Source organism: Mesitornis unicolor, unplaced genomic scaffold, assembly GCF_000695765.1.
Source record: "Mesitornis unicolor isolate BGI_N332 unplaced genomic scaffold, ASM69576v1 scaffold40983, whole genome shotgun sequence".
Classification (NCBI taxonomy): Eukaryota; Metazoa; Chordata; class Aves; order Mesitornithiformes; family Mesitornithidae; genus Mesitornis; species Mesitornis unicolor.
Window position 1 is genome coordinate 1 of NW_010177420.1, and position 17,947 is coordinate 17,947.

Below are 17,947 nucleotides of genomic sequence, written 5' to 3' on the forward strand. Positions count from 1 at the left end.
GAGGGAGCGGCTCTGGGCGCGGCCCCGGCCATCGATCCGTGCCACTTCCCCTAATGGCCCGTCTCTTCCTCCTCCTCCCCCTCCCCTAGGGCGGATCGTCCCCCGACCTCCCTGTATGTGAAAGACGGGGCCGGCGTCTCGGACGGAGCCGGGCCGCGGGAGGGCTGAGCCGGGAGCCGCCGCGGGAGGAGCGGAGGCTTCGGGGAGCGCTTCCTTCCCACCGCCGTGCGCGGCAGCCCCAGCATGGAAGCCATCGCCAAGTACGACTTCAAAGCCACGGCGGATGACGAGCTGAGCTTCAAACGGGGGGATATCCTTAAGGTAAGTGGAGGGTAAGGGCTCGGGCTCGGGAGTTCTGTCTTTCACCCTGGGCTTTTTGGCTTCTCTCTGAGTCTCTTCCTGTCCAACAGACCTGACCCTCTTTTGAGTCCCCAGCGATCGCCATCTCCTTTTGACAGGGTATCTCAAGATTTCCTAGATCCCAGTCTGACCTCTTTAAGAGCAGGAGGGGCTGTTTTTTGTATCTGTGTTAAGCATGCATCCCAAAGTCTCTCACTCCTCTCTTCTGAGATTAGAATATTTGAAAACTTAGTCATAAACATGGTAGCAAATAAGCAGAAGTACAAGATAATATCGACACTGAATTCCTTTCTACGAGAGGAAACCCCTTGAAGTAATCAAGATCAATTTGCTCTTCCTTTCCTTTGCTTTCTGCCAAGGATTCCAATATCAAAAAACAATTATTAGATTATTTCTCAGTAGATAATCTTTTGGCATCAGGCTGTCAAATATTGGTGCTGAGTTTTATCTTCAGTCCAGATGAACTTGAGTGATAAGCTTGTGGCTGAATATTTAATGGATCTGTGCAAATGTAAGTGGATGTTGGAGTGCATTAGAGGAATTTTGGTCTATAGTTCTTTCAATATATCAAAGGCTTTTTAGTCTTCATCTTGGCCATATTAAAGAAACTTGGAAAATATTTGAATTTCTAAAAGTTTACTTAAATGAACTGGACACACAAAACAAGTGTGAAATTTTATTTTGGGAGAGGAGTAAAATAGAAAAATCCATAGTGCTTTGGCCTCGGCGAAGCATAGCTCTGAGGTTCCTTGCTTCCGAGTAATAAGAGCCATATTGCAGAGTGTTTTAATGGAGTTTCATTCAGGGTCAGTATTTCTTCATAAATGTATAAGATGGGCTTTACCTTTCTAGTGTGATGTATTTAGTGCTAATGTGTTTTGAGCTGCTTCTTTCTAAAATGCTTTGAGTAGAAGCTGTTTTGAGAGGTGCCTATCCTGCAGATATAAGGCTGTAACTGTATGCTGACAAATCAAGTCCTGCAGACCTCAGTGGGATTACTCATCTGCTCAAAATTTTTGCCAGAGAAGGGCTTGATTTTAACTACTATTTTAAGATAAGTTAGAAAAAACAACCTTTACATGTAAACTTAATATGTATCTTTTATAGCTGATGTTTCAATAATGTAACTGTGGCCTTGTTAAAAGTGCAGTAGTGTGGTGTGACCATCAACAGATAAGGGTTGAGAAAATGTATCCTCCTTTGATATTGCTAAATTTTAAAATAGTTGTGTTTGTATGTATCCTACAGATCCCTGGCCCATAAGTGGTCTAAAAATACCTGTTAGACCTGCACACCTCTGTTCCAGTGCCTCTGTAAACTACCAGAGTATTTTCTTTGGCTGTTTTAAAATATTCAACATAGTCAGAATTTTAGAAGTCCTCTGTGATAAGTTTTCATTTATTTTTCTTAATCTGAGCTGTATTCTTCTATTTTGGGTTGCGACTAGCTGCCCTCAGCTTTTATAGTATATTTGAAGTAAATCACAGCTAAAGTGAGCTTGTAGAAAATACTGAACAGGAAGGAAAAATTAAGTGCAATGAAATATAGTTTATTTAAAAATGTATTCGTAATTATTTTAATCTAGTTTGGTATAGAAGCTTACTGAAGTGTGTGAAAAGATGTCTTGTAATATTTGCATTCATTTAAAAATATTTTATTCTCTAAGAAATAAAGGAAAAAACTTTTTTTAGACTTTTGGAAGTTTTCCTGAGAACTCTTACAGCTGTGCACAGTTGCTGATAGTAGGATGTTCTTGATGTATTCCCATAGATACAAATTTTGTCACAACAGTGGGAACATGGTGATATGTGTGCTATTACACGACATTAATTGTTGTATTTTTCCTAGAATACAGAGAGGGATTTTCCTACTGTACACAAAACCTAGTCAGAACACTTCCTCAAAGTGCTGGTGAACAGTTCTTCAAACTGCATTTCCTTTCAGCTTGTATTCTGAAAATGCTTACAAATTGTGCATATTTACCTTATAGATGAGTAAACTGAGTCATAGAAATGGTAAATTGCACAAGATTATCACTCAAGTTAGTGGAAACTCCAGGAGTTTCATGAATTTTCTTCAGCTCATAGTTGGGATGAGTTCTGTGCAGAATGGTAAGGTTCACTGTCTAAAGCTGCAAATCTCAGACAGACAAGCCAACAGCGATTAGAATTGCTACAGTTCACTTTACTCAGACTGACAAACTTCTGTGTAATGTTGTCATTTTGAAAGTCTGGTTCACTTTGAATGTGTTTCAGGTTATGGAAGTTAATTAAATTAATTAAAACATGCCAGATCTGTTTTGTTAGTACTTTGCTCATGACTGAGAAATCTCAGGGTACCCCATTCATGTGCCTCACGTGAGCTGTCTTATTGATCAGGTCAATCCCGCTGCTGCCCTGTAATTAATCAGGAAGAGAAATAAACGTGTAACACATTGAATGCGCTTGCACGCTTTGTTCTTTAGATATTCCCTTGCTGAGGTCCTCGTGTAACTTGATGTGTAGTGAAGACTTCTTTAAATCTAGCTGTTAGACACCTGTCTTGATGCACCTCCAGAGAGTCGAGTGAGTGTGATGGCGTATATGATGATGGCAAAGGATTGCTTCATAGCAAATGTTACTTAGCCACACTGAGGAAAGAACAAAATCTCCGACACTTTAATTCCCACTCCTTAAAAGTTCATGTTTCTGTCTGTGGGGACAAAAGGCAAAGATGCACGCTGACTCCAACTGATTTCAGCAGATAACTTGCATATGATGTCATGGTGCCATTACTGCTGCATACCCACATATTCAGGACTTGATTGAATAGCATTTGAACTGTAGCCATTAAGCTGGTTGTTAGTAATCTTGTGGCAGGTTTCCAAAAGTGAGTGAAGATAGTTGACCTTTGGCTTGCAATTGTAAAACAGCTGAGTGAAGAGGAAAAGTGCTTGGCCTTTTCTTTTGTGGACACTATGTGGTAAAAGCTGCTTCTGTGATTTTTGTATCCCTGGCAGCACACTGGATCCCCTTACTTTTTTGTCAAGTAGTTCTACAGCAGTGCTTTTATTTTATTACCATTCAGGAGAATGGTAATAAATGAATGGCTTTCTTTAAACTTCTGAAATACACTGACTACTACTTGCCGAGCTTTTTCCAGAGAAAGGAAAAGTTGCTGCTTCCTTCAGTGTCTTCTGAGACAGCGCTGCATCTGTCAAGATCACTGTTCTTCTCAGGTGCTGGTGGTTGCTTCACAAAAACTTGTTGGTGACTGGCATCCTACTGGAGGTGCGAAGATCACCTGTCCCATTATTTAAAAAAAAAAAAGGAAACTGAGGAATGCCTACTTGAAAATTTGATTTACTGTTTCTTACTTTGAATAGTTGAGGGTTGTCATGATGCTTTTTCAGCCTTTTCCCCTTTCACTTGCTGTATTTATTGAAGTTGGGAGTAGTTGACTTCTGTTTCTGTATGTATTTGTTATGCGGGTTTTATGTCCCGCATAACTATTGTATTTCTAGCAGCTTCTGGTTTTGTTGGCCTTTGTGCTAACTGGCAAGTATCCAGACCTAAAGTGTGCTAATACTTGCTGGTGGTTTGGCAGGAGCAGGGGAGGGGAGAGGGAGGAAAGAAAAATCATTCTTTCTCTCATCATAGTTTCTTTTCTCTATTCCTCCTACACCTAATCTGCAGTGTAGTTAATACCATGGTGGTCTGATAGCTGTTTTTGCATGCTTAATACAGAAGCACTAAATATATTCATTAATATCTTGAATGTTAGAATTGGGTTTTTTTGTTGTGTATGTTTTATTCTTTTTTTTTTTTTAATACAGGCCACTGCTCCATTTCCTCTTTCTCCTTCTTCTGCTGTAGGGTTGGGGCATAGCTGGAAAGTGATCTTCTGAAGAACTGAATAAGTTCCTGTTCCCAGCAGTTGTCAGCATAATTAATTCAGAGGGACTTACAGATTGTTTTTATGAGTAAAGTTATTCAGGTGATGTTTTGAATAGAGGACATTTGTCATCTTTAATTTTGGGATTTTTGGTTTTGTGTGACACACATCCAGCTTCCCTGTTTGCTAAAAGATGGAATTCCTTGATAGGATTTTGATCATTTGACAATTTAATTCAGCAAAATCAACATTTTTTTCCTATTCTTGATTGTACAGTTGACACTCACCGCAGGTCCTGTTCACATGATTGTTTACCACCAGGCTCATTTTCTTTCTGTCAGCCTTTAAGAGGATTGAGTGTTTGCAAACAGTTGATGCTGAGGCGGCATTTTCGGTTCCTGCATGAAAACCATTTTTCTGTGCCTGGATACAGTGTAATAGTTTTGAATAGAGGGAGAAGTGTGATAAACAAGGGGAGCGTGGTCTCCCTTCTCTTCCTTTTCATCCCTAGTCTTTGGCCTTACCTGCATTGGCTGTTGTGTCGTGGTGTCTGTGCTAGAGAACAGAAATTCATAGCTTGAAGAGTAGTGCAAAGACTTCTCTGTTGTGGGTGAAATTGTCTTCACACTCATCCTGCCTCTCCCTTCCTTACATACCTTCATCTTCACTCATTTCTTTTAAGGGAATAGACTCAATGTGGTCTTGATGATTTTAATACATGAGAAACGGTTTTCTGAATTAATTATTCAGGCAAATCACAAGCACTATGTGCTTTATGCTGAAATAAGGCAAATACTAGAACAGGTTCCCCAGAGAAGTTGTGGAATCCCCATCCTTGGAGATACCCAGACAAGTCCCTGAGCACTCTGATCTGATCAACCCTCTTCTGAGCAGCAGGGTGGATTGGGTGATTTTCAGAGGCCCTTCCAACCTACATTAATGTGTGACTTGGCTGTGAGTAGCAGCTGTTTTATGTGATGGATTATTTGTAAAGGTGCACTTAGGTCATGTTCCTTGGCTGGCGTCCTTGAATGAAAATTATATTTATCATCAATATGTGATCAATATTGCAGTCAAAGAAGACAAAACTGTCAGAAAATTACAGAGACTCAAAGACAAGTGCAATTATCTTAAATGTAGTTGATTTGGCATCCTGGCAGTTGGAGATCGGTGTTAAAGAGATGCTGCTATGAGAGGTTGCATTCTTCTGGTCTACTCAACGATTAAATGCCTATGTTTTTTAGTACAGACTTCTCAAATATTGTTCCTCTTATGTACGATAGTAATCTGAAGATGAGAGATGTTTTATTAGCCAACATCTCTAGGCACTGGGGGAGGGGTTGTGCAAAGGAACTCCCTAACCTCCGCAAGGTGCGTGTGTCCAAAAAGGAAAACACTCATGTTCTGTATTTGTAAAAGAGCTTGGACCTGCTTAGAGCAAGATTGCATTGCTGAAGGTGTCTCTGTGTGGAGGACGTAAATATGGAGTATTCAAGACTGAAGGTGTAAAGTTGTCTTTGCAAGCAAGGAGTAAACACATTCCTCCTTAAAAAGTAGCATCTTTGTTTTTATTTAGTTGTGATTTGTTATGATTATTTAAATTTGTCACTGAAAGCAGAGCAAAATTAACTCTTGTGAGCTGTGTGCTACCTAAAGTCTACTGGAGTGTTGAATGTCAAGCAAGACCCTGATTGAAGGTAGCGGCCAGCTTAGCTAATTTTATTATATTGACTTAACATGTATTGCATTGTTGTAACTAGGGGAGGTGATGCTAATTTGGAGCTCCAGCTGCCTTTTGCCAATTTAATGGAAGTGCTATTGTTACAGCTTCTCAGCAAGGTCCAGCTTCTGATATGACTGGTGTGACAGGCTTCTGAAAAGTGTTAGCGTAGATGCCTCAGCAAATCAAATTTTGACTTGCTAAATTATTTATCTGCTTTATTCACCAGGCATGTCAAACTGCACCCAGTGTGATGCATTTTTTGTTTTATTTACTGGCAACACAAAAATGTCATATCTCCTCTTTTGTTCAGTGATGTTTCTCTTGTGGTAACTATTTGATGAGGGAATAGCTGAGAATTTCAGATCAATAAAATCTGTTATTCTAAGGAACAACCTAGGTGTTAATGGATGAACTTTGATTTAGATTTTTTTTAAAAATGAAAATAGCAAAAGCTTGATCACGGTTGAGGGAAGAGAAGAAGGATTATGACTTTTACTGGCATGTGTAAAGGATTGAGAGTGTCATAAATGTAGTCATAGTTTTCCAGTTTCTGTGCAGAGCCCTGCTAATTGAGGGAGGAGGAGAGATCCTGTTTGTGGTGAAATTCATGCTTTTCAGATTTCTCACTATAATGAATAAAGATCCAGCTAAGTGAGGGGAGATAAGGAATCCAATCTGTGTGTAGCTCAGCCTAATGTAAGCAGGGAACTGTGTGACCCCTTGATAAAATCCCTTGTGCTTTAAAGTTGCCAGTGGCTATATACCAGAAATCAATAACTAAAGCCTAAACCTCCGTAAAAAAATGAGCTGGGCAAAACTAATTCTATTTCTTTGAAAATGAAAGAAATTTAAGCATTAGTTCCCTAAAAACACTGGAGCCAAGAATATTATATGATCAAAAAGTGAATATAATTCACCAAACATTATGAATTTTACAATATAAATCTAAAGCAGAAGAAGTCCTGAAGATAACATCAGGACATTTTCATGGCTGCTGTGGGACTGAACTGTTGTATTCATTTAAGGCTGTTATACCAATGAGGCTAGATTTCCGTACTTAACTTGCTGGTTACCTCTGAATTAAAACCTTTGCTAAATTGTTTATAATTTTACTTATGTAGGTCTTGAAAAGTTTGAAAAATCAAAGCTAGTTCTAGAACCATAACAATAGACAACTTTAAAAAATCCATTCACAGAATGGACATCAGCAAAGGATTTGGCAACATGCATGAGCTAGTTGAGATGAGGTTTTTTGGGGTTTTTTCCTATGTGACTGCATATGCAGCTTTGCATTTCTTCTGGTCTGTGGTGTTGAATTGCAGAATGTCCTTTTCAGGTTTGACAGAAATGTGCTTTTGAAGCAGTAAGCAGAACTGAGAGGAGTCTGTCGTACCCCTCTGCACAGAGGACTACGGGTACATCTGCACTGCGCAGCCAAGAGATGGGACTGTATCTTATGTAGCTATAGCCAAGCTAACTGGAGTAACAATGCCCCATTAACAGGATTTACCAAATGTACATGGGACCCTGGATGAATCCTTAGCCTGTGCTTAGTTCTGTGTTACAAGCTGTGTGATGTATTAATGTCTGAGCTGGCTACTCTGGAGGTTTTAATTAGCAAGATGTGTAGCAAAGGATAAGCCTATTTCCTTTCTTCATCCCTGCCCTTGCTCCCTTCTTTCAGTGCTCATGGGATAGGTGCTGGCCAGAGAGCTATGGCCACGCAGCCATGAAGCTGTGACTTGTGAATGTAATGTTTAGGTAGAAAAGCAACCAAGGAAATGCGTTTGTTCATCCTCTGATGCCTAATTATGGATTTAGAAATGGAGCTTTTGTGAAGTAATCAGTTTCCCTGGGGTGCTAGTAAAAAGAGGCACTAAGTCTCAATGTTTTGTTATTTTTAACTTGCTTTATTTAGCATTTTGTCAGGAAAGCTGCCTTTAATCTCTATAATTTCCAGTTTTTGCTGAAAGTTCTGTTAAATTAAAAATGCAAATGAGTAGGTGACTCATATGCATTCTGTGTTTCAATGCAGGTCAGCAAACTGATACTGCAGTAGTTTGATATATAAATTCTTATCTGCAGCTTTATCCCACAACAATTCTTGCTCTTTCATTTCCTTTGCTGGCTCTGCAGTGGTGGTTAATGTTATCTCCCAAGTTCGGCAAACATCAGTGAGTAGAATATACACAGGGAAATAAATACGTGGGTTTTAGGTGCTTTGGCCTTTGGGAGAGAAAATAGGATAGGAGAATACATTCTGTGTTTTTGTTTTGGGGGGTTTTGGTGGGGTTTTTTCATTATTTGTCCCATTCCCTCACATATCTGTGTCTTTTTGGGGGAAACAGCAGCATTATCGATCTCAATCTGTCAAGCTTCAAGCTTTGTTTGTCATGTTCTAGGCTCATGCCCTGTTGCTGAGTATTTAAAGTGCTGCTCGTGAGTGGCACATGCCTTCAACTTTGAAGTCATCTTGTAACACCTCCTCAGAGTAGGTGTTCAGATGGAGCAGAAAAGCGGTTGTGAAGCAGACTGTCTGTGGTGGAGCCTGAACTTGTTCCCATGTCTTATATGCATGATTGGTGCCACCATCTGACAGCTCAAGTGAGAATTGGTTTAACAAACGTAAGACTGTGTTTTTTTGTGGTGACATGTGCTAAACACATGGGGTTGTACAGCTGAGTTCTAATGGAGCAAAAAGTGAACTGACAGTCTCCAAAACTGCTCATTATAATTATTTTTAGGATATTTATTATATTCCTGAAACCCAGATGCTACTCTACAATACTTCCTGATTAGTTACTAGATACATCTGAAATTTGCATTTTAAATGGTTGTGTTCATAATTTTCCTCAGCCTGTATTTCTTTCTTTACTAGAAGAATGGTGTTTTTCTGTGGATACTAAATAAAAGTCCATTTTAAAAAATGTCTTAAATGTCTTGAAGAGCCTAAGAGGTGCTTTTTTCCCCCCCTCCTCAAGAAATGATTGCTCACTTGAGTTTTCTGTACCTGATCTTGGATCCTTTTGTCTCCAATTGTTTGAGGTTGTGAAAACAGACGGACAGCTCTGTTACTGAAGATTTCATCAGATCAGTTGTTTTTTTTGAGCTCGTGGGGGCAGGCCAGGATGGTGACTAGAATAAAAAAAAAGTTAGGACTGCTATTTTTGTCTAGGAAGTAGATTGTCAGCCTCTGTAGAGCAATTAATTTATAATTGTGATGTTCAAACGTTACTGACCTTTACAAATAAAAATACAGAAAGAGAATACTTAACAGAGTAGATTTATTCTGTTTGTACCTGGTGAATTTACCTTATTTGCATGCGTTCGTGTCAGCGTGCACGCTTCGTTGTGAGCTGCGTGTTGGCTCCACTGCAGCTGGACCTCATGCAGAGAGCAGAAAGCATTTTACTCAGTTTGGCTGAACTGTAATTATACTGTTAGTCTCTAAAACCTCTTATTTAAATAATTTGCCTCTGGAATTCATGCTTTCTGCTTTGAGAGAACCTACTTCTTGCTTGAACTTGTACTAAAACTCTACAGGTTTACATGTGGAGGAGAAAAAAAGAAGTACTACTGTTATGCAAAATTGTTTCTCTTGGGAGGAAAGGGGGGAATTCTTCATGAGTTATGTATGAACCAGCAGGTTCCCCTGATCACAGCAGCTCTGCTAGTGCCAGGAGACTTGTGGGCTAAGCAAGTCAGCCCTCTGGTTTGTGAGAAATTGGCACCAAATTTTAAACTGTGCAACTCTTGCTGAGCTTGAGTAGGTTTTTCCAGTATAAATCCTTACGTGCAGTCAGATTTTGAGTTTGATGAATATTTGTTATCTGCACTTCTTTAGCATAAATATGAAAGTGATGTTTTAACCATTTGATCTGGCATTTTCTTTCTGCTGTTAACAGTAGATTATGGTCTGCTTGGAAAGAGCTATGCTTAGATTCTAGCTTTAAGGGAATTTATTTCAGAATACTGGGAAGGATTTGAAGCTGCAGAAGTGTTCATCTTTTGTTAGTTCCTCTGGAAAATGTGCCGCTTATACTTAAGAGGTTTTTCCTGAGCTCCAGTGTAGTTCAGGTCTTGTGCTCTAATCTTTACTACTACTGGGAGTATAACTGATCAAGGAAAACTCCCAACGTTTCTTTTTTTGGAGGGGCAAGGGAGGGAGGGCCAAACAAGTGCTCAGCGTGTCCTCCAGTTTCAGAGGAAGGGAAGAAACAAACGCAAGGAGGAAGGGGTGACAGCTGTAATGTAGACAAGTACCATGAAAACTTTTAAGGGTGAAATTTGGTATTTGAAATGTTGTTTTCCTCAGCCTTACCTTTAAACAGCGCTTGAATTTTGGTGAGATGAACATCAGCCTGACAGATGTGCCCGGTTGAGGCAGTATCAGGAAAACCTGTTGTGCATATATTCCACAGCTAAATTTTATGTTTCTGTAATGTTTTGCATGTCCTTGAAGAATACTTTGTCAAGACACATCCTTAGCCCTGGATGTGATAAAGCACGGACTGGCAATTCAGGCTCTCTTCTCAACCCTGGAATGGAGGAAGCAGAAGTTGCTTCTGCTTCCTCCTTGTCTTCACTTCTGTCCTTGTTTCTTAAAATACATTTTGCACTGACGCCTCTGCCCTATCTCTGCTGAAACTGTAGTTTGTCAAAAACTAATGTGTGGATTTGACTGTTTGTATACCAGGGTGCTTAAACTTTCTTCCAGCATCAAACTGTCTTGACACTTCCTTACTCGTTAGCAGGAAGTGATACATTCCTCAGATTTTTTTTTTTTCCTGGAAATTGCCTTTTAGGTTAAGGGTGTAACTTGGAGAGATGCAGACTGTTGTAACACTACCTAGGAGGACCCAGATTGAAACTTAACTCTCTGTACAGAGTCACAAAAAGTAGAGATAAGGAAAATGGTTAGAGTTGACCCAGCTTTCCTGGCTTCCACCCCTTCCTTTACAGCTTATGTCTGGAAATGTTGCAAGCTGTTACCTTAGTTCAGTTTGTTTAGGTAAGGTAAAAAGGAAGAGCATGGGTACAAAGAAGCTTCCATTGTTTCTCTAAACTTTCTTGAGCTTTCTTTTCCTTGAAAAGCTTGTGTTTCATTCCACCTGTCTCTGTTTGGATTACAAACATGTGCATGATGCTGCAGTAAGTTTAGACACTGTTGGTGCTATTTGCGTTATGAGTGAGGAGTTCCCTGTAAAGCTTATTTGTTGAGAAGAAAAATAATTTTTAACTTTCAAAGAAGCTGAAGTTATTAAACATAAGGCAAAATGTTGGTAGAAGAGCTGCTCTGCAGTCTGGTCAGCTACTGCGATCTACCCATGGGTGACTTCTGTGAGCTGCATGTGGGTCAGCATTCTGGGGAAGTGTCTGAGCTACCCTGTGAGGATACAGTCCTAGACCCTTTTGAGCTCCCTAGTTTAAAGTCCTCTCAAAGCAAATACGGTTATACTATTTTTTTAAGTTTGCTTTTAATCTAACTGGATTTTGCTGTTTTTGTTCAGGATTGCGGTCCAAAATGAGAAATCTGGCCATATGTCATCAAACTCCTGCAAAAGCATCTATTTTCCCTCAGTCATGGTCCTCAAAACTACTGTTTCACTAATGGAGTGGGGAGGTGGCATCATCCAGATGAGCGGAGCTAGTAACGCAGGGAACAAGTACTGCTGCTGGGATGTGGTTTGGCAAGGTTTTTCAGCACTACCATTGACAGATTTGAGCTGACCTTTTACATGGCCCTTGTACTGTGTTGCCAACTATAATTTGTATTAGCTTTCTCCTGCTCACTGTCTGTTGCCACAGATAAAATTATTATACCTTTATAACGGATTATGCTTTAGACTTTTTCCTATGGAAGTACTCTTCATAATGTTGAAACACTGTGCTGTATCATTCTGGGAGCAGATCCCATCTGAAGTGAATTATATGCAATTTTCACCATTAAAAGTAACAGAAAACTCTTTAAACACAATGTTCCTCTATTCTCTGAACACCTACACTGCTTGCTGTTAGAGACTGGGCTAGATGGAGCTCTCAAGTGCTGGCTTTAGTATTGGGTCATTATTGTCCATCTAGCACTGGACATCATCTTCCTCCTCATATAAGGTCTTGACTTCCTGTAGTCAAACCTCGGTGACTTTCTCAGCTGGAGGCTGTATCTGGACTGTTATGCTTTAGCAGCCACTGATGGCCACATCTTCTATGCATCTTTCTAAACTGATTTTGAGTCCCTCTGTACATTATAGCATTAAATTTCTATAATGTAAACATGTACTGTGTAGAAAAAAAGTTACTCCTTTGATTGGTTTGAACATGCTACCTAGTAATTTTATTGATTCTTTATTCCTGCTTCTGTCCTCCTCCCCTTGCAAGAGATAGCAGAGAAACATCTCTCCCCATACTTCTCATGGGGAGAATAGATTTGTGAATGTCCTCCTGTCTACGTAACTTTTGTTCTGAGAAGGAAATTGGAGTCTGTTCTCCTACAGTGCAAAAACCATTCCATGCTTCAATTATCCTTGTTCCTCTCTTAATTAATTGTAGTTCATCTATGTATTTTTTGCGATGGACTGAGTGTAGGTTCTTAAGAATGTTCAGAGGCTGACACAGAACAGATCTACAGTGTCAAAATATTTCTTTTGGTTTCAGTTCATTTTTAACAGAATATTAGATAATGTTACTAAATTATTTTCAGCTGACAACCCCCATGATTCAAGGATATTTTGCTGAGGAATAATAGTTTGTTTAAAACCTACAACTTCATATAGTTGTGCTTCTTGAGGATTTTTGGTTGGTTTTGCCTCGTCCGTGTTACTTTGCATATTGTATTTAATCTGACGTTTATCACCTGGTCCTTTATTATTAAAAGTTAGCTGTACAATTAATCAATTTTAAGGTTTGAGTACACTCAATAACTCTCTTGGCAGACTTTGTGACTTCACTCCTTTGTCACATTCTCAGATCACTTGTGAAGCTGTTGAACAGTGCAGCCCCCACCCAGAATCCCTGTGTGCAGCCTCCCCACACTGTGGACACTGACGCTTCGGTTTCCATGTTAACCTCATATTAAGCCACTCTCGGTGGGGGGATGTCTGTGTTGTTAATGAGTACGTTTGTGGAGAGGAGGAGCTGAAAACCTGAGGGTTTTTTTTGTTGTTGTTTTTTTTTAATAATTAAGCAACTGACACAAAACCTAGAAAAGCCTGAGTCTTGGCCTTGCAACTAACTATTCTAGTTTATCTCTATTAGTGATTCATCTGTCTTCTATTTTTGTTCTCTCTTGCCACTGATTAAATGGAGATCTGAGGTGAAGACTGCTTTTTGCTTTTATAGCTTTGCCAGAAGAGCCCAGCTTTCAAACAGCTGCTTGAAAGTCAACTTAATTGGATAGCTGTATTTCCAGGGAGATTTTATGGCTGCATACTAGCAATATTGCTGCAAACCAGCTGGGACCAACTGACATCTGTCATGGTGCAAGATACGGATTTAATATCTTTAGATAAGGCCTGATCCCTGGTTTGTGAGTAGATTAGCGCGATGGCTTCTGCATATTGAGGTCTTACCAGAACTCCACTTCTGGGAAGGTTTTTGAATGCATCTGTGCTAACACGTGGTCTAAAAATCCCATTTTGTGAAAGGGTTGACCCCTTGTCAGGGCCCTGGAGGAAGATTTTTGTGGTCAAGGCATTGATCTCCTGATTGGAATCTCCCAGTAAGGAAGAGTTTCAGTGCCTTTGCTTTTACTGAGACTTACAATGGAGATATTGTGCTACTATAACGTACTTGGGAGCTTAAAATTAGTCTGTGGTCAAATAATATACCCTAGGGTGTCAGTGACCTGCATTATGATAGGTTAATTCCAGGTTATTGCAATGGAGCCATAACGAGTTCTATTCTTGTTTTAATTTGTTCTTGACCTGGAACAGCTCTTCTAATTTGAGACATTAATTAGGAGATGGTTTCAGTTATCTCAGATCTTTTCTGTAAAGAATTTGATGCCTCTGCTGTCTTGACTTCAGGATTCTGCAGCAAGTTACTGCCTTTGGCCTTTCATGTCTGTATTTCTGCATTATTCATGTAAGGACACTCTTTGATTTTCTCTTTTGCCCTTAAGCCAAGAAAGCAGTGATAGACTTTTCTTTTAGAGAATGCCGGCGTTTCTAATAGTGTGTTACATTTAAAAAATTAAAAAAAAAAAAGAAAAAGAAAAAAAGAAAGAGCATGTATTGGTACTTATTTATCAGTTTCATGTTTCTGTGTTCCTCTGAGATATTGTAGGTAGTGCATCTTTGTAAATTTAAACGATTCCAGTGTTTTTCTTCCTAACTCTGAGTAAGTTTGCATGAGTGTTTCTTTTCCCAATCCATGTGATAGTGACCTACAATGACTGTTTTATGCTCAGTCTCTTAAATATACGAAGTTCTCCTACTCTAACTTTGTGTGAGGAATTTCTATTAAAATGTTTTATTTTCCTTTTATGGAGAGAAATGGGCATGAACTAATGCTATTTTATTAGCTCTGAAGTGAAAGAGGAACATAACATAAGGGGAATTTTTTTTTGAGAGTGTTGCTTTGATGTGCAGATGTTGCCGCCCCCCCCTTTTTTTGAATGCTGCTCATTTTCCCCTCTCCTACAGCACATAATTCCAAAATTTACTTTCAGTAAGCCCCCACAACCGTGGTTTTGGACTTTTTCTGAGGCAGAATGCAAGGTAAACTTGTTTTGTAGTTCTTGGGCCTTGCACTTTCCCCGTTTAAGCCAGGGTAGGAGCACTGTTTTGACACTGAAATGAGGGTATGTTACAGATCACCAGACAGCTCTCTGGTGAGTGTGTAGTCCTTACTGCATGGTGGACATCTTCCCTCCTCCTCCTTCGGAAGAGGATTATTGGTATCTTTCCACTTTTTGCCATTCATAATCGCTTCTGGCAACCCGTATTGGCTTCTCTTTATGGTTAGGTGTGGGCCATTTAGTTCTGATAGCTTTCCTTGTTTTAAATGAATGGTCGTTATCCTTCAATATCTAATTTCTTATTTATGGTTCAGACTTCATTCTCTCCAGCTCCTCGGTATCAGAAGTTACCAAAGCATTTTCTTTTTTCCCACTCTACTGAGGAGTGTGTGTTCTTAGAGGCTTTGCTGTGGTGCGTGATTTTCTTTTCTTTTTGAAAGGGTAATTTTTTCCTGTTTTGCCAGAAATTGTTGGGCTTTTTATGGCTAAATTAAGGCCATGGTAATTTTGAATTTTGTTATTTCAACCCTGTGAGTACAGAGTTGTGGGTGTTTCATTCTGCATGCTATTAGTTCTCCAGAAATGGAACCATAATCTAATGATGAGTTTGGAGAAAAAAGAAAAATGGATTAGTGTTGGAGCGAATCAACACGTTTAACTAAGACCTGTTGTGACCCAAATATAGGCTAAACTTAAATGTCATTAAAAGATTTCTAGGATATAATAGTTCATTAGTCCATAGCAGATTGAAAACAGTCATACATTTCTTCTTAAAATTATTGTGAATTAAAGATCAACATGAAATGTTAGTACACTGACCCTACTCTGTGTTTTTATAGAGTTTGTGCGCTTGCCCTGTTGAGGTTTCCGTATGCTAAAGGCCTGAATCAGTGTGAAAGCACTGAAGCTTTGTGCAGAAAGGACTGGCATTTTTGGCAGTGGTGTAAAAGCTGGGATTGACTGTGGATAAGTGTATTGCCCTCGTCTTCCTAATAAAATGACTGAGGATACAATGTTAAGAATACTGAAATACAGGTTGTATCCCTCGTGATGAAAGAGCTAAAGAAACCTGGAAAAGAAATTAAGGGCTTATGTCTGAAACAAGTTGTTTTGGTCACATTGTAGATTTAGAAGAATACGAATAATAAGCTGTTGGTGCAATTTGTTTTTCTTGGCTTTTAAAATTGTTAGAACGTTTCTCAAAACAATCTGTGAAGCAGAGTTGTGATTAAATATAATTTCACAAAGGTTATTTAACTGCAAAACCCACTGAAATCTATTTTTTTCTGGGTATTTTTTCTTATCTAACATCTTTGCCTTGTTGATTTTTTTTTTGAAATGTGAGTTTACTTCTTCCATGCCCAGAAGTTGGAATTTGGAGTGTACCTGATGTCTTGGAATAACAAGGGTCTTCCAGTTCATCCATTATCTGAAATATTTTTCTCTTAGCAGAACCTGACCAGGTAGAAATGACTTAAGTTGCTGAATGCAAGCTGTGTTGTGTCTCATAACAACCTTCAGTGGTGGCTTGAACAGTCTGTAAGAACAGACTGAGCTGTCTTTGAACTTCAGGTTATCAGTGCAACACCAGCATCATCCTGGTTGGTTTTGATTGGTGGTTTGGTTTTTTAAGCCAGCCAGGATGATTGGGTTTTGTTTGTTGGGGGTTTTGGGGGGGTTTTCTGTTGCTTGGGTTTTTTTGGTTTAGTTTGGGGTTTTCTTGTTTTTGTTTTGGGTTTTTTTTGAAACATGGGCACAATAAGATGGCAATGTGCTGTCTCAGGCCTTTAAAAGCAAGTCTCCTACGAATCTTTTTACCATTGAAGAGCCTCTTTGTTATCCTTTCTCCCTCATTCAGTGTTATGTGGGCAGGAAAATCCCCGGTGCTAATGTAATGTGCAGTAAAACTGCATCTCATTTCTTGTTTGGTTCTGTTTTATGAAATTGGAGACATTCCGTGAAACATTTTTAAGTGGGTTTAATGCTCTAGAGCTGATCATGCGAACTGCCTTCAGTTTGCTTAGTTTGATACGTTCGCTTATGCTCTCATAGAGATTTGCAGGATCTCTCGGTGTGCTATGCATTATGCAAATGTGAGAGGAATGAGTCAGATGGTGTTCAGTGCTCTGATCAGAAACCATTTGCAAGTGTCTTCCTCTTGTGCGTGCGTGTCCCACCAGAGAGGAAGTCTGAGCAGCTTTGCAGTTACTGGAAAACAAGAAGAGTTCCCGTCTCTCTTAACTATTCTCGCTCTCTGAAGATCAGCCAGACCAAGTACCTGTATATTTCCTTTCCAGTTTGAGATGTTGCTAGACGGAAGTCAGTAAAAACAGATTAAATAAACTATATCAATATAAATATGCTAATAGATTAGAACTGTCACTCTGCAGCTGACAGATCTCTGATGAATACAGTTTTAGTTGCTTAGTGGTAAATTAGTATTTAGGTGACTTAAAAGTTGTTTAGGTTTTTTTTATACTGTGGAAAACTAAGCTCTTGTGTCATGCTAAGCCAAAATAGTGTTAGTTGTCTGTACTGAAATTGCCATGTTTTGTACAGGGAAAGATAAGCTTAATTATTAAGATCAATTTATCTTTATTTTAGTCAATGCTGATTTATAACTGAATTTATATTCTGGTTATGAAGGTGTCTTGTTTTAAGCAAGGGTTTGTTTATATGCAGTTGGATTAAGATTCTGATAGGGAGCAAAAACTCCTCCCTGCCAGGAGGCTACAGTTACGCTGTTGTTGGCTTTGCTGCTCTTTTTACGAGGACAGGGTTGTCTGACCAGTCTTGCAGAACTGATGCCATCGGGTCTAGTTTTTGTCAGTGAATCATCCCAAAATGAAATGTTTCAAGTGCTTTTTGCAGATCTGCATGTCTTCCCTGCAAAGGAGAGTTAAAATTAACATTTTAAATGCACAGATAAGACGTGAGGGAGCAAGTTACACATATGTAAAAACAGAGTTGTGGGAATAGAAAGAGCTTTGTGTGGATACCAACCAAATTGTTAATTGTGGCCGTGTCTATATAGTATGTTACGAAATCATGAGGGTTGTGAGAGTGTGAACAGGCATTTTGTGGGCTGAATTAAGACATGCTGTAAAATTATTGGCTAAGAGCAGATGCGCACAAACTGCAAATGTGCTCTGAGAGTTAAGAGAGCAATTAGTCTGGACTGACAGGTGAACCTGCTTGGTAAGAGATCAGATCTTGTGGTGCTTTTTTTTTATGCCTTTCTCAGGTCTTTCCCT

The 17,947-nt window shown here is 39.3% G+C and overlaps 1 protein-coding gene across 4 annotated transcripts in view; it reads left to right on the plus strand.

Moving 5' to 3' along the window:
* Positions 1-89: 89 nt before the first annotated feature.
* GRB2 (growth factor receptor-bound protein 2) overlaps positions 90-17,947 on the plus strand; it is a 45,251-nt gene continuing 27,393 nt past the window's right edge. For 3 of the 4 annotated variants that reach the window (XM_010182077.1, XM_010182079.1, XM_010182080.1), the window contains exon 1: positions 244-321. In XM_010182077.1, coding sequence (XP_010180379.1) covers positions 244-321 — 78 coding nt within the window. Of the gene's footprint in view, positions 322-17,947 lie in introns of all 4 variants that reach the window. The other variant, XM_010182078.1, reaches the window with a different exon arrangement.